At 46.4% G+C, this 23,739-nt stretch overlaps 1 protein-coding gene across 1 annotated transcript in view; it reads left to right on the top strand.

The window, feature by feature from the left end:
• LOC119973199 (rhodopsin) overlaps positions 1-23,739 on the top strand; it is a 42,277-nt gene that overhangs the window by 13,693 nt on the left and 4,845 nt on the right. The window contains exons 2-4 of the mRNA XM_038810851.1: positions 9,576-9,744; positions 15,497-15,662; positions 21,576-21,815. Coding sequence (XP_038666779.1) covers positions 9,576-9,744; positions 15,497-15,662; positions 21,576-21,815 — 575 coding nt within the window. The remainder of the gene's footprint in view (positions 1-9,575; positions 9,745-15,496; positions 15,663-21,575; positions 21,816-23,739) is intronic.

Consider the following 23,739-nt stretch of genomic DNA (forward strand, 5'->3'; position numbering starts at 1 on the left):
GGTGACCATGCCATTATGCCCGTGTTCGGTGTGATGATGTTGTGTCCGTGTTGGGCGTGATTATGGCATTGTGTCAGTGTTGGGGTGACAATGTCATTGTGTCAGTGTTGGGGTGACAATGTCATTGTGTCAGTGTTGGGGTGACAATGTCATTGTGTCTGTGTTGGGGTGACAATGTCATTGTGTCAGTGTTGGGGTGACAATGTCATTGTGTCTGTGTTGGGGTGACAATGTCATTGTGTCTGTGTTGGGGTGTCAATGTCATTGTGTCAGTGTTGGGGTGACAATGTCATTGTGTCAGTGTTGGGGTGACAATGTCATTGTGTCTGTGTTGGGGTGACAATGTCATTGTGTCAGTGTTGGGGTGTCAATGTCATTGTGTCAGTGTTGGGGTGACAATGTCATTGTGTCAGTGTTGGGGTGACAATGTCATTGTGTCTGTGTTGGGGTGACAATGTCATTGTGTCAGTGTTGGGGTGACAATATCATTGTGTCTGTGTTGGGGTGACAATGTCATTGTGTCAGTGTTGGGGTGACAATGTCATTGTGTCAGTGTTGGGGTGACAATGTCATTGTGTCAGTGTTGGGGTGACAATGTCATTGTGTCAGTGTTGGGGTGACAATGTCATTGTGTCTGTGTTGGGGTGACGATGTCATTGTGTCAGTGTTGGGGTGATGATGTCATTGTGTCTGTGTTGGGGTGATGATGTCATTGTGTCAGTGTTGGGGGTGACAATGTCATTGTGTCTGTGTTGGGGTGTCAATGTCATTGTGTCAGTGTTGGGGTGGTGATGTGATTGTGTCTGTGTTGGAGTGACAGTGTGATTGTGTCTGTGTTGGAGTGACAGTGTGATTGTGTCTGTGTTGGAGTGACAATATCATTTTGTCTGTGTTGGGAGTGACAATGTCATTGTGTCTGTGTTGGAGTGACAATGTAATTGTGTCAGTGTTGGGGTGACAATGTCATTGTGTCTGTGTTGGGGTGACAATGTCATTGTGTCAGTGTTGGGAGTGACAATGTCATTGTGTCTGTGTTGGGGTGACAATATCATTGTGTCAGTGTTGGGGTGACAATGTCATTGTGTCAGTGTTGGGGTGACAATGTCATTGTGTCAGTGTTGGGGTGACAATGTCATTGTGTCAGTGTTGGGGTGACAATGTCATTGTGTCAGTGTTGGGGTGACAATGTCATTGTGTCTGTGTTGGGGTGATGATGTCATTGTGTCAGTGTTGGGGTGACAATATCATTGTGTCAGGGTTGGGCGTGATGATGTCATTGTGTCTGTGTTGGGGTGATGATGTCATTGTGTCTGTGTTGGGGTGATGATGTCATTGTGTCAGTGTTGGGGTGATGATGTCATTGTGTCAGTGTTGGGGTGACAATGTCATTGTGTCAGTGTTGGGGTGATGATGTCATTGTGTCAGTGTTGGGGTGACAATATCATTGTGTCAGGGTTGGGCGTGATGATGTCATTGTGTCTGTGTTGGGGTGATGATGTCATTGTGTCTGTGTTGGGGTGACAATGTCATTGTGTCTGTGTTGGGTGTGACAATGTCATTGTGTCTATGTTGGGGTGACAATGTAATTGTGTCAGTGTTGGGGGTGATGATGTCATTGTGTCTGTGTTGGGGTGATGATGTCATTGTGTCAGTGTTGGGGTGACAATGTCATTGTGTCTGTGTTGGGTGTGACAATGTCATTGTGTCTATGTTGGGGTGACAATGTAATTGTGTCAGTGTTGGGGGTGATGATGTCATTGTGTCTGTGTTGGGGTGACAATGTCATTATGTTAGTGTTGGGGTGACATTGTCATTATGTTAGTGTTGGGGTGACGATGTCATTGTGTCAGTGTTGGGGTGACAATGTCATTGTGTCTGTGTTGGGGTGACAATGTCATTGTGTCTGTGTTGGGGTGACAATGTCATTGTGTCTGTGTTGGGGGTGACAATGTCATTGTGTCTGTGTTGGGGTGACAATGTCATTGTGTCAGTGTTGGAGTGACAATGTCATTGTGTCTGTGTTGGAGGTGATGATGTAATTGTGTCTGTGTTGTGGTGATGATGTGATTGTGTCAGTGTTGGAAGTGACAATGTCATTGTGTCTGTGTTGGAGGTGATGATGTAATTGTGTCTGTGTTGGAGTGACAGTGTGATTGTGTCTGTGTTGGGGTGACAATGTCATTGTGTCCGTGTTGGAGTGACAGTGTGATTGTGTCTGTGTTGGAGTGACAATATCATTTTGTCTGTGTTGGGAGTGACAATGTCATTGTGTCTGTGTTGGAGTGACAATGCCATTGTGTCTGTGTTGGGGTGACAATGTCATTGTGTCAGTGTTGGAGTGACAATGCCATTGTGTCTGTGTTGGGGTGACAATGTCATTGTGTCAGTGTTGGAGTGACAATGTCATTGTGTCTGTGTTGGGGCGATGATGTCATTGTGTCTGTGTTGGGGTGACAATGTCATTGTGTCAGTGTTGGGGTGTCAATGTCATTGTGTCTGTGTTGGGGTGACAATGTCATTGTGTCAGTGTTGGGGTGACAATGTCATTGTGTCTGTGTTGGGGTGACAATGTCATTGTGTCGGGGTTGGGGTGACGATGTCGTTGTGTCGGCGTTGGGGTGACGATGTCATTGTGTCAGTGTTGGGGGTGACAATGTCATTGTGTCTGTGTTGGGGTGTCAATGTCATTGTGTCAGTGTTGGGGGTGACAATGTCATTGTGTCTGTGTTGGGGTGTCAATGTCATTGTGTCAGTGTTGGGGCGACAATGTCATTGTGTCAGTGTTGGGGGTGACGATGTCATTGTGTCTGTGTTGGGGTGACAATGTCATTGTGTCTGTGTTGGGGTGACAATGTAATTGTGTCTATGTTGGGGGTGACAATGTCATTGTGTCTGTGTTGGGGTGACAATGTCATTGTGTCTGTGTTGGGGTGACAATGTGATTGTGTCTATGTTGGGGGTGACAATGTCATTGTGTTTGTGTTGGTGTGACAGTGTCATTGTGTCCCTGTTGGGGGTGATGATGTCATTGTGTCTGTGTTTCGTGTGACAGTGTGATTGTGCCCCTGTTGGAGGTAATGATGTCATTGTGTCCATGTTGGTGGTGATGTGTCATTGTGTCTGTGTTGGGGTGACCATGCCATTATGTCCGTGTTCGGTGTGATGATGTTGTGTCCGTGTTGGGCGTGATTATGGCATTGTGTCAGTGTTGGGGGTGACAATGTCATTGTGTCTGTGTTGGGGTGACGATGTCATTGTGTCAGTGTTGGAGTGACAGTGTCATTGTGTCTGTGTTGGAGTGACAATATCATTGTGTCTGTGTTGGGAGTGACAATGTCATTGTGTCAGTGTTGGGGTGACAATGTCATTGTGTCAGTGTTGGGGTGACAATGTCATTGTGTCAGTGTTGGGGTGACAATGTCATTGTGTCAGTGTTGGGGTGATGATGTCATTGTGTCTGTGTTGGGGTGACAATGTCATTGTGTCAGTGTTGGGGTGACAATGTCATTGTGTCAGTGTTGGGGTGATGATGTCATTGTGTCTGTGTTGGGGTGATGATGTCATTGTGTCTGTGTTGGGGTGACAATATCATTGTGTCTGTGTTGGGGTGTCAATGTCATTGTGTCTGTGTTGGGGTGTCAATGTCATTGTGTCTGTGTTGGGGTGATAATGTCATTGTGTCAGTGTTGGGGTGATGATGTCATTGTGTCTGTGTTGGGGTGTCAATGTCATTGTGTCTGTGTTGGGGTGATAATGTCATTGTGTCAGTGTTGGGGTGATGATGTCATTGTGTCTGTGTTGGGGTGTCAATGTCATTGTGTCTGTGTTGGGGTGATGATGTCATTGTGCCAGTGTTGGGGTGACAATGTCATTGTGTCAGTGTTGGGGTGTCAATGTCATTGTGTCTGTGTTGGGGTGACAATGTCATTGTGTCAGTGTTGGGGTGTCAATGTCATTGTGTCTGTGTTGGGGTGTCAATGTCATTGTGTCTGTGTTGGGGTGATGATGTCATTGTGCCAGTGTTGGGGTGACAATGTCATTGTGTCAGTGTTGGGGTGACAATGTCATTGTGTCTGTGTTGGGGTGATGATGTCACTGTGTCTGTGTTGGGGTGATGATGTCATTGTGTCTGTGTTGGGGTGTCAGTGTCATTGTGTCTGTGTTGGGCTGACGATGTCATTGTGTCTATGTTGGGGCGTTGTGTCATTGTGTCTGTGTTGGGGCGTTGTGTCATTGTGTCTGTGTTGGGCTGACGATGTAATTGTGTCTGTGTTGGGGCGTTGTGTCATTGTGTCTGTGTTGGGGTGATGATGTCATTGTGTCTGTGTTGGGGCGTTGTGTCATTGTGTCCGTGTTGGGCTGAAGATGTCATTGTGTCCGTGTTGGGCTGACGATGTCATTGTGTCTATGTTGGGGCGTTGTGTCATTGTGTCTGTGTTGGGGCGTTGTGTCATTGTGTCTGTGTTGGGGTGATGATGTCATTGTGTCTGTGTTGGGGCGTTGTGTCATTGTGTCCATGTTGGGCTGAAGATGTCATTGTGTCTGTGTTGGGGTGATGTGTTATTGTGTCTATGTTGGGTGTGACAATGTCATTGTGTTTGTGTTGGGTGTGACAATGTCATTGTGTCCCTGTTGGAGGTAATGATGTCATTGTGTCCATGTTGGTGATGATGTGTCATTGTGTCCGTGTTGGGGGTGATGTGTCATTGTGTCTGTGTTGGGGTGACCATGCCATTGTGTCCGTGTTGGGGTGATGATGTCATTGTGTCTGTGTTGGGGTGATGATGTCATTGTGTCTGTGTTGGGGTGATGATGTCATTGTGTCTGTGTTGTGGTGATGATGTCATTATATCTGTGTTGGGGCGTTGTGTCATTGTGTCTGTGTTGGGGTGACGATGTCATTGTGTCTGTGTTGGGGCGATGATGTCATTGTGTCTGTGTTGGGTGTGACGATGTCATTGTGTCTGTGTTGGGGCGTTGTGTCATTGTGTCTGTGTTGGGCTGACGATGTCATTGTGTCTGTGTTGGGGCGTTGTGTCATTGTGTCTGTGTTGGGCTGACGATGTCATTGTGTCTGTGTTGGGGCGTTGTGTCATTGTGTCTGTGTTGGGCTGACGATGTCATTGTGTCTATGTTGGGGCGTTGTGTCATTGTGTCTGTGTTGGGGTGATGATGTCATTGTGTCCATGTTGGGCTGATGATGTCATTGTGTCTGTGTTGTGGTGATGATGTCATTATATCTGTGTTGGGGCGATGTGTTATTGTGTCTGTGTTGGGGTGACAATGTCATTATGGCAGTGTAGGTGTGATGATGTCATTGGGCCTGTGTTGGGGTGATGATGTCATTGTGTCTGTGTTGGGGGTGACAATGTCATTGTGTTTGTGTTGGGGGTGATAATGTCATTGTGTTTGTGTTGGTTGTGACAGTGTCATTGTGTCCCTGTTGGGGGTGATGATGTCATTGTGTCTGTGTTGGGTGTGACAGTGTCATTGTGCCCCTGTTGGAGGTAATGATGTAATTGTGTCCATGTTGGTGGTGATGTGTCATTGTGTCCATGTTGGGGGTGATGTGTCATTGTGTCTGTGTTGGGGTGACCATGCCATTGTGTCTGTGTTGGGTGTGATGATGTCCTTATGTCCGTGTTGGGGGTGATCATGTCATGTGTCCGTGTTGGGGGTGATGATGTCATTGTGTCCGTGTGTAGGGATGATGATGTCATTGTCTGTGTGTTGGGTGTGATGATGTCATTGTGTCTATGTTGGGGGTTACAATATCATTGTGTCAGTGTTGGGGGTGACAATGTCATTGTGTCAGTGTTGGGGTGACGATGTCATTGTGTCTGTGTTGGGGTGCCAATGTCATTGTGTCTGTGTTGGGGTGACAATGTCATTGTGTCTATGTTGGGGTGATGTGTCATTGTGTCCGTGTTGGGGGTGGTGTTGTGGTGCCTGTGTTGGGGGTGACGATGTCATTGTGTCTGTGTTGGGGTGACAATGTCATTGTGTCTGTGTTGGGGTGACAATGTCATTGTGTCAGTGTTGGGGCGATGATGTAATTGTGTCTGTGTTGGGGTGACAATGTCATTGTGTCTGTGTTGGGGTGACGATGTCATTGTGTCAGTGTTGGGGCGATGATGTAATTGTGTCTGTGTTGGGGTGACAATGTCATTGTGTCTGTGTTGGGGTGACGATGTCATTGTGTCAGTGTTGGGGCGATGATGTAATTGTGTCTGTGTTGGGGTGACAATGTCATTGTGTCTGTGTTGGGGTGACAATGTCATTGTGTCAGTGTTGGGGTGACAATGTCATTGTGTCAGTGTTGGGGTGACAATGTCATTGTGTCTGTGTTGGGGTGATGATGTCATTGTGTCTGTGTTGGGGTGACAATATCATTGTGTCTGTGTTGGGAGTGACAATGTCATTGTGTCAGTGTTGGGGGTGACAATGTCATTGTGTCTGTGTTGGGGTGACAATGTCATTGTGTCTGTGTTGGGGTGATGATGTCATTGTGTCTGTGTTGGGGTGACAATATCATTGTGTCTGTGTTGGGAGTGACAATGTCATTGTGTCAGTGTTGGGAGTGACAATGTCATTGTGTCTGTGTTGGGGTGACAATATCATTGTGTCTGTGTTGGGGTGACAATGTCATTGTGTCTGTGGTGGGGGTGACAATGTCATTGTGTCTGTGTTGGGGTGACAATGTCATTGTGTCTGTGGTGGGGGTGACAATGTCATTGTGTCAGTGTTGGGGTGACAATGTCATTGTGTCAGTGTTGGGGTGACAATGTCATTGTGTCAGGGTTGGGGTGACAATGTCATTGTGTCGGTGTTGGGGGTGATGATGCCATTGTGTCTGTGTTGGGGTGATGTGTCATTGTGTCTGTGATTGGGGGTGATGTGTCATTTTGGCTGTGTTCATAGAATTTACAGTGCAGAAGGAGGCCATACAGCCCATCGAGTCTGCACCGGCTCTTGTGAGCACCCTAACCAAGGTCAACACCTCCCCCCTATCCCCCATAACCCAGTAACCCCACCCAACGCTAAGTGTGTGTTTTGGACAATTTATCATGGCCAATCCACCTAACCTGCACATCTTTGGACTCTGGGAGGAAACCGGAGCACCCGAAGGAAACCCACGCACACACGGGGAGGATGTGCAGACTCCGCACAGTGTCCCAAGCCGGAATACGAACCTGGGACCCTGGAGCTGTGACGCAATTGTGCTATCCACAATGCTACCGTGCTGCCCCCACAATGCTACCGTGCTGCCCTGTAATGGGGTGACAATGTCAGTGTTGTGGGTGGTGTGTCATTTTGTCTGTGAAGGTTGTGATGATGTCATTGTGTCCTTGTTGGGGTGATGTGTCATTGTGTCTGTGTTGGGGTGATGTGTCATTGTGTCTGTGTTGGGGTGATGTGTCATTGTGTCTGTGTTGGGGTGATGATGTTATTGTTTCTGTGTTGGGGGTGATGATTTAATTGTGTCTGTGTTGGTGATGTGTCAATGTGTCCTTGTTGGGTGTGACAATGTCATTGTGTCCGTGTTGGGGTGATGTGTCATTGTGTCTGTGTTTGGGGGTGATGTGTCATTGTGTCCTTGTTGGGTGTGATAATGCCATTGTGTACCTGTTGGGGGTGATCCAGTCATTGTGTCCGTGTTAGGGGTGATAATTTCGTATGTTTCCGCGTTGGGTGTGATGATGTCATTGTGTCAGTGTTGGGTGTGATGATGCCATTGTGTCTGTGTTGGGGGTGATGATGCCATTGTGTCCGTGTTTGGTGTGATGATGCCATTGTGTCCGTGGTGGGGGTGATGATGCCATTGTGTCCGTGTTTGGTGTGATGATGCCATTGTGTCTGTGTTGGGTGTGATGATGCCATTGTGTCTGTGTTGGGTGTGATGATGCCATTGTGTCTGTGTTGGGTGTGATGATGCCATTGTGTCAGTGTTGGGGTGACGATGTCATTCTGTCAGTGTTGGGGTGGTGATGTCATTGTTTCAGTGTTGGGGTGACGATGTCATTGTGTCAGTGTTGGGAGTGACAATGTCGTTGTGTCCATGTTGGGGGTGACAATGTCCTTGTGTCCGTGTTGGGTGTGATGATGCCATTGTGTCTGTGTTGGGTGTGATGATGTCATTGTGTCTGTGTTGGGTGTGATGATGCCATTGTGTCCGTGGTGGGGGTGATGATGCCATTGTGTCTGTGTTGGGTGTGATGATGTCATTGTGTCCGTGTTAGGGGTGATGATGCCATTGTGTCCGTGGTGGGGGTGATGATGTCATTGTGTCCGTGTTAGGGGTGATGATGTCATTGTGTCTGTGTTGGGTGTGATGATGCCATTGTGTCTGTGTTGGGTGTGATGATGTCATTGTGTCTGTGTTGGGTGTGATGATGCCATTGTGTCCGTGGTGGGGGTGATGATGTCATTGTGTCCGTGTTAGGGGTGATGATGTCATTGTGTCTGTGTTGGGTGTGATGATGCCATTGTGTCTGTGTTGGGTGTGATGATGCCATTGTGTCCGTGTTGGGTGTGATGATGCCATTGTGTCTGTGTTGGGTGTGATGATGCCATTGTGTCTGTGTTGGGTGTGATGATGTCATTGTGTCTGTGTTGGGTGTGATGATGCCATTGTGTCCGTGTTGGGTGTGATGATGTCATTGTGTCCGTGGTGGGGGTGATGATGTCATTGTGTCTGTGTTGGGTGTGATGATGCCATTGTGTCTGTGTTGGGTGTGATGATGCCATTGTGTCCGTGTTGGGTGTGATGATGCCATTGTGTCTGTGTTGGGTGTGATGATGTCATTGTGTCTGTGGTGGGGGTGATGATGCCATTGTGTCTGTGTTGGGTGTGATGATGTCATTGTGTCTGTGTTGGGTGTGATGGTGCCATTGTGTCTGTGTTGGGGTTGATGATGTCATTGTGTCCGTGGTGGGGGTGATGATGTCATTGTGTCCGTGGTGGGGGTGATGATGTCATTGTGTCCGTGGTGGGGGTGATGATGCCATTGTGTCCGTGTTTGGTGTGATGATGCCATTGTGTCTGTGTTGGGTGTGATGATGTCATTGTGTCTGTGTTGGGTGTGATGATGCCATTGTGTCTGTGTTGGGTGTGATGATGCCATTGTGTCTGTGTTGGGTGTGATGATGCCATTGTGTCTGTGTTGGGTGTGATGATGCCATTGTGTCTGTGTTGGGTGTGATGATGCCATTGTGTCTGTGTTGGGTGTGATGATGCCATTGTGCCCGTGTTGGGTGTGATGATGTGATTTTTATGATTCAGTTTGTCAAACCTGACAGTCTTTGAATTTCTTGGTGTTATTTTAAAATTGCATTTGAACAACATGGCTCTGACATTAATTTGGTTCCAGGTATGTAATCAGTTTATTTGGCATGATGCTGGTGTAGAGCTGATTTTCCAATAATTGCTTCTGCGTCAATTCTCATATAACCTTTAGTTTTAATTTTGCAATATTGTTTTTCTCACCAACTTTGTTCATGGGCCACATGTGGCCACCTTTTGGCTAGTTTATGTTATCTGTGACTAACACTTCTTCTCTGCTTTTCTACCTCAGGTGAAATTGGTCTATGGTCGCTTGTGGTTCTAGCTATTGAACGATATGTGGTTGTCTGTAAACCTATGAGCAACTTCCGGTTTGGCTCCCAACATGCCTTTATGGGTGTTGGCCTCACGTGGATCATGGCTATGGCTTGTGCCTTTCCCCCGCTGGTTGGATGGTCCAGGTAAACACATTTGTAATACATTACACGCCATCCTTTACTGGCCATCCCACAGCTGCACTTTACTTGTCCCTATCCCATTATTTTGCCCTATTCAAAAGGAATGTTAAAAAGATAAGCCTCAAGACTTTGTGCCTTAATGGGAAGAACATTCCCAATACAGTGGATGAATTAATCGCTCTGATGGATGTAAACCAGTGTGATATAGTCGGCATAACGGAGACATGGCTGCAGGGTGACTAGGGATGGGAACTGAACACCCAGAGTTATTCAGTATTTCGGAAGGACAGACAAAAATGAAATGAAAATGAAAATCGCTTATTGTCACGAGTAGGCTTCAAATGAAGTTACTGTGAAAAGCCCCTAGTCGCCACATTCCGGCGCCTGTTCGGGGAGGCTGTTACGGGAATTGAACCGTGCTGCTGGATTGCCTTGGTCTGCTTTCACAGCCAGCGATTAGCCCTGTGAGCTAAACAGCCCCCTAGAAAAAGAAAATATGGTGGAGTTCTGCTGCTGGTTAAAGAGGAAATTAATACAATAGTGAGGAAAGATATTGGCTCTGATGATGTGGAATCTGTATGGGTAGAGCTGAAGAAACATCAAGGGGCAAAAAACATTAGTGCGAGTTGTATATAAACCCCCAAATGGTGGAGGTGTTGTGGGTGGCATTAAACAGGAAATTAGAGATGCATGCAGTAAAGGAACATCTGTAATTATGGGTGACTTTATTCTGCGTATAGATTGGGCAAATCAAATTAGTAACAATACCATATAGGAGGAATTCCTGGAGTGTATACAGGATGGTTTTCTGGACCAAAACGTTGAGGAACTAATTAGGGAGCAGGCCGTCCGAGATTGGGTATTGTGGAACGAGAAAGGAAAAATTGGCAACCTAATTGTCTTGAGGTCCGTTTGGGATGAGCGACCATAATATGATGGAATTCTTCATCCAGACGAGAGTGACGTGGTTGATTCGAAGACTTGTGTCCTGCTTCTAACTAAAGGAACCTACGATGGTATGATGGATTGTGGAACGTTACGTAAAAGGATAATGGTGGATCAGCAATAGCAAACATTAAAAGAGCGCATGGGTGAACTGCAACAATTGTTCATTCTTGTCTGGTGCAAAATTTAAACAGACAAGGTGGCCAAATCATGTCTTTCAAGGAAAATTGGAGATAATATTAGGTCCAGGGAAGAGGCAGACAAATTGGCCACAAAGTAGCAGACCTGAGGATTGGGAGCAGTTCCGAATTCATCAAAGAAGGGCAAAGGGATTGATAAGAAGCAGAAAGTAGAGTACAGTATAAGAGTAAGATTGCAGGGAATATAAAAGCTGAATGTAAAAGCTTCTAAAGTTTTGTGAAGAAAAAAGATTGGTGAAGACAAATCTTCACCTTACAGTCAGAAACACGGGAATTTATGATGGGAAACCAATTTCATTGGTTCTGCTTTCATGAAGGAGAACATAAATAACATACCAGAAATGTTTCAACACATAGATAGATCATCGAATTTACAGTGCAGAAGGAGGCCATTCGGCCCATCAAGTCTACACTGGCCCTTGGAAAGAGCACCCCATTTAAGTCCACACTTCTAACCTATCCTCGTAACCCAGGAACCCCACCTAACCTTTTTGCGCACTAAGGGCAATTTAGCATGGCCAATCCACCTAACCTGCACATCTTTGGACTGTGGGAGGAAACTGGAGCACCCGGAGGAAACCCACGAAGGGAGACACAGGGAGAACGTGCAGCCTCCGCACAGACGGTGACCTAAGTCGGGAATCGAACCCGGGACCATGGAGCTGTGACGCAACTGTGCTACCATGCTGCCTTCTCTAACCACAGTGCTACCGTGCTGCCATTGTTTAGTGAGAGGGAGGAACCAAAGGAAATCAGTATTAGTCGGGAACTAAGATTGGGGAAATTGATGGGGATTGAAGGCCAATAAATCCCCAGGGCCTGAAAATCTACATCCCCGGGTACTAAGTGGCCCTAGAAATAGTGGATTTATTGGTGATCATCTTCCAAGACTCTGGAACAATTCCGACAGATTGAAGGGTATAACCACACTATTTGAAAAAGGAGGTAAAAACAAGCACTTATAGACCAGTCAGCCTGACGCCGTCAGTGGGAAAAAATACGAGAGTCCATTATGAAAGATTTAATAGTTGTGGCAGGGTCAGCATGGAGTTATGAAAGTGAAATCTTGCTTGATAAATCTACTGGAATTCTTTAAGGATGTAACAAGTAGAGTTGGTGAGGGTGAGAGGCACTGGATAAGGTTTATCTGGACTTTCAAAAGGCTTTAGACAAAGTCCCACACAAGAAATTTGCGTTAAAATTAAAGTGCATGGTATTGAGGATAGTGTATTGAGATGGATGGAAAACTGGTTGGCAGACAGGAAACAAAGAGTCACAGAACATAGAACAGTACAGCACAGAACAGACCCTTCGGCCCTCGATGTTGTGCCGAGCCATGATCACCCTACTCAAACCAACGTATCCACCCTATACCCGTAACCCCCCCCCCCTCCCTTAACCTTACTTTTTAGGACACTACGGGCAATTTAGCATGGACAATCCACCTAACCCGCACATCTTTGGACTGTGGGAGGAAACCGGAGCACCCAGAGGAAACCCACGCACACACGGGGAGGACGTGCAGACTCCGCACAGACAGTGACCCAGCCGGGAATCGAACCTGGGACCCTGGAGCTGTGAAGCATTTATGCTAACCACCATGCTACCGTGCTGCCCCAAGTCGGAATAAACAGGCCTTTTTAATTTGGCAGGGAGTGATTAGTGGGGCACCAGTGCATGGACCCGAGCTATATACAAAGTATAGGTAAAGTCACCATAGTCCCAGAGGATTATAGGTTGCTTTCTCCTTTGAAGGGGAGAGCTTACTAGTGCTGGTTTGACCTGAGGATCACCACACCTCAGGTGAGGGGAAAAGTTGAGAAAGCAGGCCTTCATAAATAACCTCTGCCTGTAGGGGAATTGCTGGCTTTAGTTCTGCATCACAAACTGGCTGTCTATCCAAGTGAGCTAGATGAGGGAACTTAAAGTAAAATCTCCAAATTTGCAGTTGCCACAAAGCTGGGGGGATGGTGAGCTGTGAGCAGGATGCAGAGATCCTTCAATATGATTTGGACCGTCTGATGCAATATAATGTGGATAAATGTCAGGATATCCTCTTTTTGGTAATAAAAACAGAAAGGCAGATTATTATCGGAAGGGTTATAGATTGAGAGTGGGGAATGTGCAGTGAGATCTCGTTATCCTTGTACACCAGTCACTGAAAGTAAGCCTGCAGGTGGTAAAGAAGGCAAATGGTATGTTAGCCTTCAGTGCGAGCAGATTCGAGTACAGGAGCAGGGATGTCATGTTGAAATTATATGTTAATTATATATGTTATATATAATAATATTGGTGAGGCCACACCTGGAGTATTGTGAGCAGTTTTGGTCTCTTTATCTGAGGAAGGATGTTCTTGCTCTCGAGGGAGTGCAGTGAAGGTTTACCAGACTGATTCCTGGGATGGTGGGACTGATGTATGAGAAGAAATTGAGACAGTTAGGATTGCCTTCACTGGAGTTAAGAAGAATGAGACGGTATCTGATAGAAAACTACAAAATTCTAACAGGACTGGACAGGGTAGATGCAGGAAAGATGTTCTCGATAGTGGGTGTGTCCAGAACCAGGGGTCACATTCTGAGGATACAGGATAGAATATTTAGGACAGAGGTGAGGAGAAAAATACTTTTCACTGTACCTCGGTACATGTGACAAATCCAATCCAAATTTATTCACCCACAGAGTGGTGAGCCTGTGGAATTCATCACCAGAGAATGCAGTTGAGGCCAAAACATTGTGGGCTGGATTTTCCGTTTGGGAGACTATGGGCTGGATTTTGCATTTGGGAGACTTAGCCCCCACGCCGGCGTGACAATGGTGCTGTTTTACACCAGGAAAACTGGCGCGAAACGGCCACCGATTTGCTGTTTTACTGAGGTCTAGGAGGGAGGCAGCGCAGAGCTCCCAGATCTAGCTGCTGATACAGCCCTGAGCATTCCTGGGTCTGTGGCTGCGCGTACGCACGGCGGCGGCCTGCAGCGGCCATGCTGTGCTTCATGGCAGACTCAGCCCGCGGACCCGGACGGTAAAAATAGTACTCGCGTACCCCGGACTGCCCGACCACAATGCCCCCAGCCCCAAATGAAAACCCCCTATCCGCAGATCGGCTCTCTCCTGACTGTGGCAGCAGCAGACTGAGTCAGCAGCCACCACGCTAAGTCCACGACGGGTCAGACCACACATGTCCCACGCTGTCGGGAACTTGGCCGGTCGGGGATAGTGCATCGCGGGGCAGGCCTCAGTCAATGGCCTGAGGCTGTGGATACATGGCAGTACGCTGCTTTTCAGGGGCTGGAGCATTGCGAAAGTCGCGCTGCCCCCAATTTTGGGGTCATCAAGGATTCCCCGCACCCTCACCAATCGCGATTTCACCGTCGGGGAGCGGAGAATCCAGTCCTAGTTCCCGGTGGAGCTGAAATGCACCAGTTTTACCATCCCCTTGTGGTCATAAAGCTGGATGCTGCAATTCAGTGTTCTACGCCATGCATGGGATCAAATACGATGCATTCTTTAACAAAGCTCACCACCACCTTCTCAAGTGGCAATTAGGGATGGGCAATAAATGCTGGCCTCATCCCAAAAATGAATAAAAACTCAACTGCATCATTGTATGCATGCAAGCTTTTGGATAGAGTATTAAGTGGAGGTTTTCTTTGAAATGAAAATCGCTTATTGTCACGAGTAGGCTTCAATGAAGTTACTGTGAAAAGCCCCTAGTCGCCACATTCCGGCGCCTGTCCGGGGAGGCTGGTACGGGAATCGAACCGTGCTGCTGGCCTGCTTGGTCTGCTTTAAAAGCCAGCAATTTAGCCGAGTGAGCTAAACCAGCCCCTTTGCCCTCTCAGAGATAAATAGATGATCCCTTGGCCATGTTTTAGCAAAGGGCAGAGGAATGCTCCCAAGTGGCTCGACCAATATTTATTCCTGGATCAACGTCACTCTCTCAGATTATCTGATGATTATATCTGCTGTTACTGGGAACTCGCTGTGACAAATTGACTGTCACATTTCCTGCATTACAACAGGGTAATTGGTTGTGGGATGTTCTGAGGTAATGAACATAATAATAATCGCTTATTGTCACAAGTAGGCTTCAATGAAGTTGCTGTGAAAAGCCCCTCGTCGCCACATCTGGTCCCTGTTCGGGGAGGCCGGTACGGGAATTGAACCTATACTGTCGGTCTTATTCTGCATTACAAGCCAGTTGCTTAGCCCTCTCTGCTAACCCTTTCATTTTTATATCAATGCAGACCTTGTTGGAGGGTTGGTCTGGGTGGCCAATCTTGTGAATAATCTCGGACTTTGGACTCACTACAGTGTTCTGACAGTGAGGCAGAGCCTCTATGGGTCTCCTCAATAGCCCGCCCAATACCGCAGCATTGTCAACCGACAGGGGGTTTCACTAATGAAAATCTGGTTCCACTGCGCAATTGCACATATCTCCCATGCAGACTGTCACCACTTTAATTTTGAATTAGATATCATGTGGTAAATGGGAAAGAACAAGCGAGCAGCAGCGAGCAGAACACTTCTGGCTTTGCCATCAGGAACAGTTAGAATTCCACCTTTGCTTTTTTGATGATAATAACTTGAAGATGTCCTTACCTTTGCAGGTACATTCCTGAGGGAATGCAGTGCTCGTGTGGAATTGATTACTACACTCTGAAACCTGAAGTGAATAATGAGTCCTTCGTCATCTACATGTTCGTTGTACACTTCAGCATACCTCTAACTATTATATTCTTTTGCTATGGTCGCCTGGTGTGCACAGTGAAAGAGGTAATTTCAGAGCCATTTCTTCAAAAGCAAAAAAATTGCAGATGCGGGAAATATGAGATAACAGAAAATGTTGAATGTACTCATCAGGCGTGGGAGCATCTGTTGAGAGAGAAACAGAGCCAAACTTTGTCAATGGTCTGCCATGAAAACTGGGGAACGTCGAAAAAAGTTACGGTAGATCAAATGGGGTAGGGTGTTTTTAAAAACAAAAAAGGAAGGTCTGTGATCGGACAGAAGATAAGAACTATTAAATGACAAAAAGAGTTGGTTGTGCAGGACCAATACGAGTATTAATGGGACAAATAAAGATATAAAGCTTTGCGCACGTGAAGGAGAGACTGCCTGAGTGAGTGAGACAGCTAGAGTGAGGTTGAAACTTGGCAATTTGGAACAGTGAGGTAATCCAGAAAGGTAAGAGTTCAATTTAATTTTCCTGTTTATCAGTTAGTTGAGTGTCTGATTGGCTGAAGCTGCCCCACCCTAATTGCTGAGTGACAGTTATCTGTCAGTCACCTGAAGCCTGATTAGAGGCAAGAAGTGTGAATTGCATTTTTCTGTTTGAAGCTTAACTAGTGTGAATCATCTCAGTTTAACTGAGTTCTATATTAGAGACAGACATAAAGCGCACACTCAGTAAGCTTTGCGCACGTGAAGGAGAGACAGCTTGAGTGAGTGAGATAACTAGAGTGAGGTTGAAACTTGGTCATTTGTCACATAGGATATTGTTAAATAAGTTAAGAGCCCATGGTGTTTAGGGTAAGATCCTGGCATGGATAGAGGATTGGCTGACTGGCAGAATGCAGAGAGTGGGGATAATGGGGTCTTTTTCAGGATGGCAGCCGGTGACTAGTGGTGTACCTCAGGGGTCTGTGCTGGGACCATACCTTTTCACAATATACGTTAATGATCTGGAAGAAGGTACTGAAGGCACTGTTGCTATGTTTGTAGATGATACAAAGATCTGTAGATGGACAGGTAATGTTGAGGAAGCAAGGGGGCTGCAGAAGGATTTGGACAAGCTAGAAGAGTGGGCAATGAAATGGCAAATGAAATACAATGTGGAAAAGTGTGAGGTTATGCACTTTGGAAGGAGGAATTTAGGCATAGACTATTTTCTAAATGGGGAAATGCTGAGGAATTCAGAAGCACAAATCTTATTGAAACTTCCAGGATACAGCGAGGCCTGGATAGAGTGATGTGGAGAGGATGTGTCCATGTAGGAAAAACTAGAAGCAGAGGAAACAATCTCAGACTAAAGGGAAGATCCTTTAAAACAGAGATGAGGAGGAATTTCTTCAGCCAGAGGGTGGTGAATCTGTGGAACTCTTTGCCACAGAAGGCTGTGGAGGCCAAGTTGCGGAGTGTCTTTCAGACAGAGATAGATAGGTTCTTAATTAATAAGGGAATCAGGGTTATGGGAATGAGAAGGTATCAGCCATGATTGAATGGCGGAGCAGACTCAATGGGCCGATTGGTCTAATTCTGCTCTTATGACTTATGGTCTTATGGCATTATAAAGGACATGGCTAAACGAGGTGTGAATGGCAGAATAATGGATAACAGTCATCCAAAAACATGATAAAACAAGATTAAGACCAAAACATCGAACCATAGAATTCAGCTGTGCAGAAGGAGGTCTTTTGGCCTATCGAGTCTGCACCGACCCTCTGAAAGAGCATCCTGTCTGGGCTCACTCTTCCTTCCTGTGGGACTGTGGGAGGAAATGGGAGCACCCGAAGGAAGCCCACACAGACACGGGCAGAATGTACAAACCCCACACAGACTGTCACACAAGGCCGGAATTGAACCTTGGTCCCTGGAGCTGTACATGCAAAGAAAAGGAAACAAAATAGAGAGAGATATTGAATGTCCATGCCTGGTTTCCCTAAATACATTAAGACTGCAGTCACAAATCAACATTGGTCCTAATACTGACACTATTGAGCACCTTCCAATCTAAAAAATAACTATCTACTGATTTGCTGTTTTCTGTACAGATATTTGAAATCCAATTAGACATTGACCCTCCTATTCTTTGAGCCAACCTTTTATTTTTTTTTTGTTTTATAAATTTAGAGTACCCAATTATTTTTCCCAATTAAGGGGCAGTTTAGTATGGCCAATCCATCTTTGGGTTGTGGGGGTGAAACCCACGCAAACACTGGGAGAATGTACAAACTCCACATGGACAGTGACCCAGAGCTGGGATCGAACCTGGGTCCTCAATGCCGTAGGCAGTAATGCTAACCACTGTGCCACTGTGCTGCCCTGAGCCAAACCTTTATGTGTACATGGCCAAAATTAAAAAAAAAAAATACATAAAGACTACATCTACCATATTCCCTTCATCAACCTCCTTTAACGGCGGAGGGGAAAGAGTGCGTCTATTTGTCCCCTTCCGAGCACAGTCGCGGTGCTCCCGTCCAAATCGGGCCGCTGGATGCCCCAAACGGGCATCTGGCGGCCGTTTCACGAATGCAGCGACCAGGTGTGGTTGCTGCCATGGTGAAACGGGCGTGAAGGGCCGGCCGCTCGGCCCATCGGGCGGGCGAGCGGCGATTCTTCTGAGCCAGTGGGGGGAGGGGGGAGAATCGCTGGGGGCGCCAGGGGGTCGTAAAAAGTGTCTGGAGGCCCTCCCACGATTCTCCCACGCCACGTGGGGAGCGGAGAATTCCGCCCAATATGACTTTTATAAATTTGCGCTGCCTCTCCATAATTAACTCAAACTGCTCCCAAGTGTCAGTTGATATTTTCCCTGATTGTGGATTCCAAATCTTACTATTCACTGATAAACTATCTGGCCTGTAGTTACCTGGACTGTCCTTACACACCTTTGTGCATCCCCAGGGCCAGATAGGGGACTAAAGAAGGTGGCCATGGAAATGGTGGATGCATTGGTAATCATCCTCCAAAACTAGATTCTGGAACAGTCCCGCAGATGGAAAGGTGGCAAATGTAATCTCACTTTTGAAAAATGGAAGAGAGGAAGAAAACTGGGAATTACAGACCGTTTAGTCTAACATCAGTAGTAGGGAAAATGTTCAAGTCTATTATAAAGGATGAACTGACAGAACACTTAGAAAATATCAACGGGATTAGACAAAGACAACATGGATTTATGAAAGGGAAATCATGTTTAGCAAACCTACTTTTGAGGACATAACTTGTAGAAGTGTTGGAGTCCCAACAACTGGCAACTGAGGACTTAGAACAAACAATCATTCATTAACAAGCTGCTGCATGCTTGTGCTCTGCCCCTGCTCTGGGAGAACTCACGCGCTCTCGACTCGATCTACGTGACTGGTAGAATAGATAAGGGAGAAGCAGTGGGTGTGGTGTATCTGGATTTTCAGAAAGCTTTGATAAAGTCCCACGAAAGAGGTCAGTGTGTAAAATGAAAGCACATAGAATTGTAGGTAGTATATTGGCATGGATTGAGAATTGGTTCGCAGACAGAAAACAAGAGTAGGAATAAATGCATCTTTTCAAAGTGGCAAGCTCTGACCACTGGGGTCCCGCTATTCACAATATACATCAAGGGCCCGGATGCGGGAACCAAACGATAGCATCATTTAAGAGGCATCTAGACAGATATATGAATGGGTGGGGAACAGAGGGAAGTAGATCCTTGGAAAATAGGAGACAGGTTTAGATAAAGGATCTGGATCGGCGCAGGCTGGGAGGCCCGAAGGGCCTGTTCCTGTGCTGTAATTTTCTTTGTTCTTTGTTCAAATGTAGTATTACCAAGTTTGCTGATGACACGAAACTTGGTGGGAATGTGAGTGGTGAGGAGGATGTTAAGAGGCTTCAAAATGATTTAAACAAGTTGACAAATACGTGGCAGATGCAGTATAACCATTGTAAGTTATCCACTTTGGTAGGAAAAACAGAATGGCTAAAGATTATTTAAATAGCGGTAGATTGGAATATACAAAGGGACTTGGGTATTCTAGTATACCAGTCATCAAAAGCAAGCACTGATTCAGCCAATAGTTAGGAAGGCAAATGGTACTTTGGCTTTCATTGCAAGAGGATTTGAGTACAGGAGCAAGGATGTCTTACTGCAGCTATACAGGGCCTTGGTGAGGACACACCTGGAATATTGCATGCAGTTTTGGTCTGTCCATCTGAGAAAGGATATACTTACCAAAGAGGAGTGCAGCGAAGGTTCACCAGACTAATTCTTGGGATGGCAGGATTGTCGTGTAAGGGGCAAATGGGTTGACTGGGCCTGTATGGAATTTGGAAGAGAGGGATATAATTGAAATGTATAAACCTCTGACAAGACAGGACAGATTGGATGCAGGGATGTGGCTGCTTTGAGCTGGGGGAATCTAGAACAAAGGGTCACAGTCTCAGGATATGGGGTAAGCCATGTCGGACTGAGATAAGGAGAAACTTCTTCACTCAGAGAGTGGTGAACTTATGGAATTCTCTACCACAGAAGGCTATGGAGGTCAAATCACTGAATATATTGAAGAAAATAGATAGCTTTCTAGATGTTAAAGGTGTCAAGGGGGATGTGGAGAACGCTGGAAGTATGGTGTTGAGATAGAGGATCAGTAATGATCATGTTGAATGGCGGAGCAGACCAGAAGGGCTGAATGGCTTCCTTCTGTTCCGAAAATACTGGAGGCCAATAACTCCAATCACCTGGTTTGTAAATGTAAACACCATTAACTTTTTTATTATTACCATTAACTACAATTAAGAAACAAATATATAAGTGATTAACTATGATCTAATCCCTTTCACTCCCCCCGCCCCTTCCCTTTTACCTTGCCCAGCCTCTATATATACACACACACACACAGACACAGAGACAAACATACACAGAGGAAAGTGAGGGCTGTAAAATTATTATGACAGATGTCTTCCTGTTCGTTGTTTCTTCAGTTAGGCTTTTGTTTTCACTGTAGACTCACAGAAATAGCAGGCAGCCAGAATTCAAGACAGAAACTTCTTCTTTCAGGGTCGAGAAGCTTCTGCTTTCAGACAGTAGACAGGAAAGCAGAGAGAGAGCTGCTTCTATCTTGAGGGTCCAGTGACTTCTCCTGGGTTCTCTCTGAAAAACCCCACCTGACAGGAACCAATCGCTGTCAGTTGCCAGGCAGAATACTGTTCCGGGCCAATCCATTGGCCACCATCCAACCAATTGAAACAGCCAACCAATTGGCCCATCTCTTGGGTTCCATAAAGTCTGGGTTCTTCTGCCCCAAATACAAAACTTTATAACACAATGAACTATTTTGACATTTTGAGTTCCTTGCTCCCTCTGCTCGACTTAAAAGGTATGTCTCATTAACGATCCATGGATCAAAGTAATAAAGACAAAATAAAATAGGAACTAAGGGAATCAACAGGAAGGGTCCGTATAGTACCTAAAGAATGCCCCCAACAGTTTGATCCTACCCTCTAATACTCAACTCTAACCAAGGGGGGCTCAGTCTGGTCCCCTGAAGAGAATCCTCTCTTTCCAACACTCTCTTCCCAAATCAGAACTGCCACCTCCACCTCCCTTTTTTCTCCTCCCCTATCTTTTAATATGCAAGGATACGAGTGTTCATATAAGAGTCCAGGATTCACTATTTTTGTGCCTGGTTTTCCGTATTTCCACATAGCTCTTTATACTTGAAGGACTTTAGGGATCCAGCTGAATTCCTCTGACTGTCAGGAAATGGTCATTCAACTGGTGTTCACCCACAGGTCAGCCATTCAGGTTTCTAACTTGTTTGTATATGGGTAGCAGCACGAGGCTATGTACCAGTGATCTGGGCCTTGTTCATTTCACTACTTTGCTGAGTGTTTCACAATCTCTGTCTGTTATCCCCTCTACCTTGCTTATCTGGCCCAGTGACCTCCATGTGCAGACGATCCTCGTTGTCTAAACTCTCCTCTCCTCCTAATATACAGGCTGCAGCCCAACAACAGGAATCAGAAACCACCCAGAGGGCTGAGAGAGAAGTCACTCGAATGGTCATTATCATGGTCATCGCGTTCCTCATATGTTGGTTACCATATGCTTCAGTGGCTTTCTTCATCTTCTGCAACCAAGGCAGTGAGTTTGGACCAATCTTCATGACAATCCCAGCTTTCTTTGCCAAAGCAGCATCGTTGTACAACCCTCTCATTTACATCCTGATGAATAAACAGGTAGGAAACCAGCCTCTAAGACTCTCTCTCTCTCTGACGAAAACACTTGTGTCCCCTTCCCACTGCCCCTGTACCCAGTATCAGCCCACCTGTCTGCCTGTCTGTGTGTCTCTGTCTCTGACTGTGTTTATGTATGCCTGTCAACCTACCAGTCTGTGTATGTCTGTCTCTGAGTCTAACTGTGTCTTTGAGTGTGTGACTGTGTGTGTGTGCCTCTGTCTCAACCTCAGTCCCTCCCTGCAAACTGTCTGTGTCTTTGGGTATGTATGTGTGTATTTGTAACTCCCTCTCGCTGTCTCAGTCTATTTTTTTCTCTCTCTACTTTCATCAAAACTGCTCTTCTATCTTAGTCTCACTTTGTGTGTGTGCTTCTCTCTGTCTCTCTCGCTGTCAGTATGTGTGTGCATGTCTCTCTCTGCCAGTGTGTGTGTGTGTGTGTGTCTCTCTCTCTCTCTGCCAGTGTGTGTATGTGTGTGTGTCTCTCTCTCACTGCCAGTGTGTGTATCTCTCTGCCAATGTGTGTATCTCTCTGCCAGTGTGTGTATCTCTCTGCCAATGTGTGTATGTATGTGTGTCTCTCTCTGCCAGTGTGTGTATGTGTGTGTGTGTGTCTCTCTCTCTCACTGCCAGTGTGTGTATCTCTCTGCCAATGTGTGTATGTATGTGTCTGTCTCCCTCTCTCTGCCAGTGTGTGTATCTCTCTGCCAGTGTGTGTATCTCTCTGCCAGTGTGTGTATCTCTCTGCCAATGTGTGTATGTGTGTGTCTGTCTCTCTCTCTCTCTGCCAATGCGTGTATGTATGTGTGTCTCTCTCTGCCAGTGTGTGTATCTCTCTGCCAGTGTGTGCATGGTTGTGTCTGTCTCTATCTGCCAGTGTGTGTATCTCTCTGCCAGTGTGTGTATGTGTGTGTCTGTCTCTCTCTCTCTCTGCCAATGCGTGTATGTATGTGTGTCTCTCTCTGCCAGTGTGTGTATCTCTCTGCCAGTGTGTGCATGGTTGTGTCTGTCTCTATCTGCCAGTGTGTGTATCTCTCTGCCAGTGTGTGTGTCTGTCTCTCTCTCTCTGCCAGTGTGTGTCTCTCTCTGCCAGTGTGTGTATCTCTCTGCCAGTGTGTGCATGGTTGTGTCTGTCTCTCTCTCTCTGCCAGTGTGTGTATCTCTCTACCAATGTGTGTATGTGTGTGTCTGTCTCTCTCTCCCTGCCAATGTGTGTATGTATGTGTGTCTCTCTCTGCCAGTGTGTGTATCTCTCTGCCAGTGTGTGCATGGTTGTGTCTGTCTCTCTCTGCCAGTGTGTGTATCTCTCTGCCAGTGTGTGTGTCTGTCACTCTCTCTCTCTCTGCCAGTGTGTGTAACTCTCTGCCAGTGTGTGCATGGTTGTGTCTGTGTCTCTCTCTCTGCCAGTGTGTGTATCTCTCTGCCAGTGTCTGCATGGTTGTGTCTGTCTCTCTCTCTCTCTGCCAGTGTGTGCATGGTTGTGTCTGTCTCTCTCTCTCTGCCAGTTTGTGCATGGTTGTGTCTGTCTGTCTCTCTCTGCCAGTGCGTGCATGGTTGTGTGTGTCTCTCTCTCTCACTGCCAGTGTGTGTATCTCTCTGCCAGTGTGTGTATGTGTGTCTGTCCCTCTCTCTCCCTGCCAGTGTGTGCACGGTTGTGTGTCTCTCTCTCTCTCTCTGCCTGTGTGTGTGTGCGCATCTCTCTCTCTCTTCCAGTGCGTGTGTGCCTTGTTCTCTCTCTCTGTCAGTGTGTGTGTCTCTCTCTCTGCCAGTGTGTGTGTCTCTCTCTCTCTCTCTGCCAGTGTGTGTGTCTCTCTCTCTCTCTCTGCCAGTGTGTGTCTCTCTCTCTCTCTCTCTGCCAGTGTGTGTCTCACTCTCTCTCTCTCTGCCAGTAATGTATGCGTGTGCCGGTCTCTCTCTCTGCCAGTGG

This window comes from Scyliorhinus canicula, chromosome 11 (assembly GCF_902713615.1).
Source record: "Scyliorhinus canicula chromosome 11, sScyCan1.1, whole genome shotgun sequence".
Lineage (NCBI taxonomy): Eukaryota > Metazoa > Chordata > Chondrichthyes > Carcharhiniformes > Scyliorhinidae > Scyliorhinus > Scyliorhinus canicula.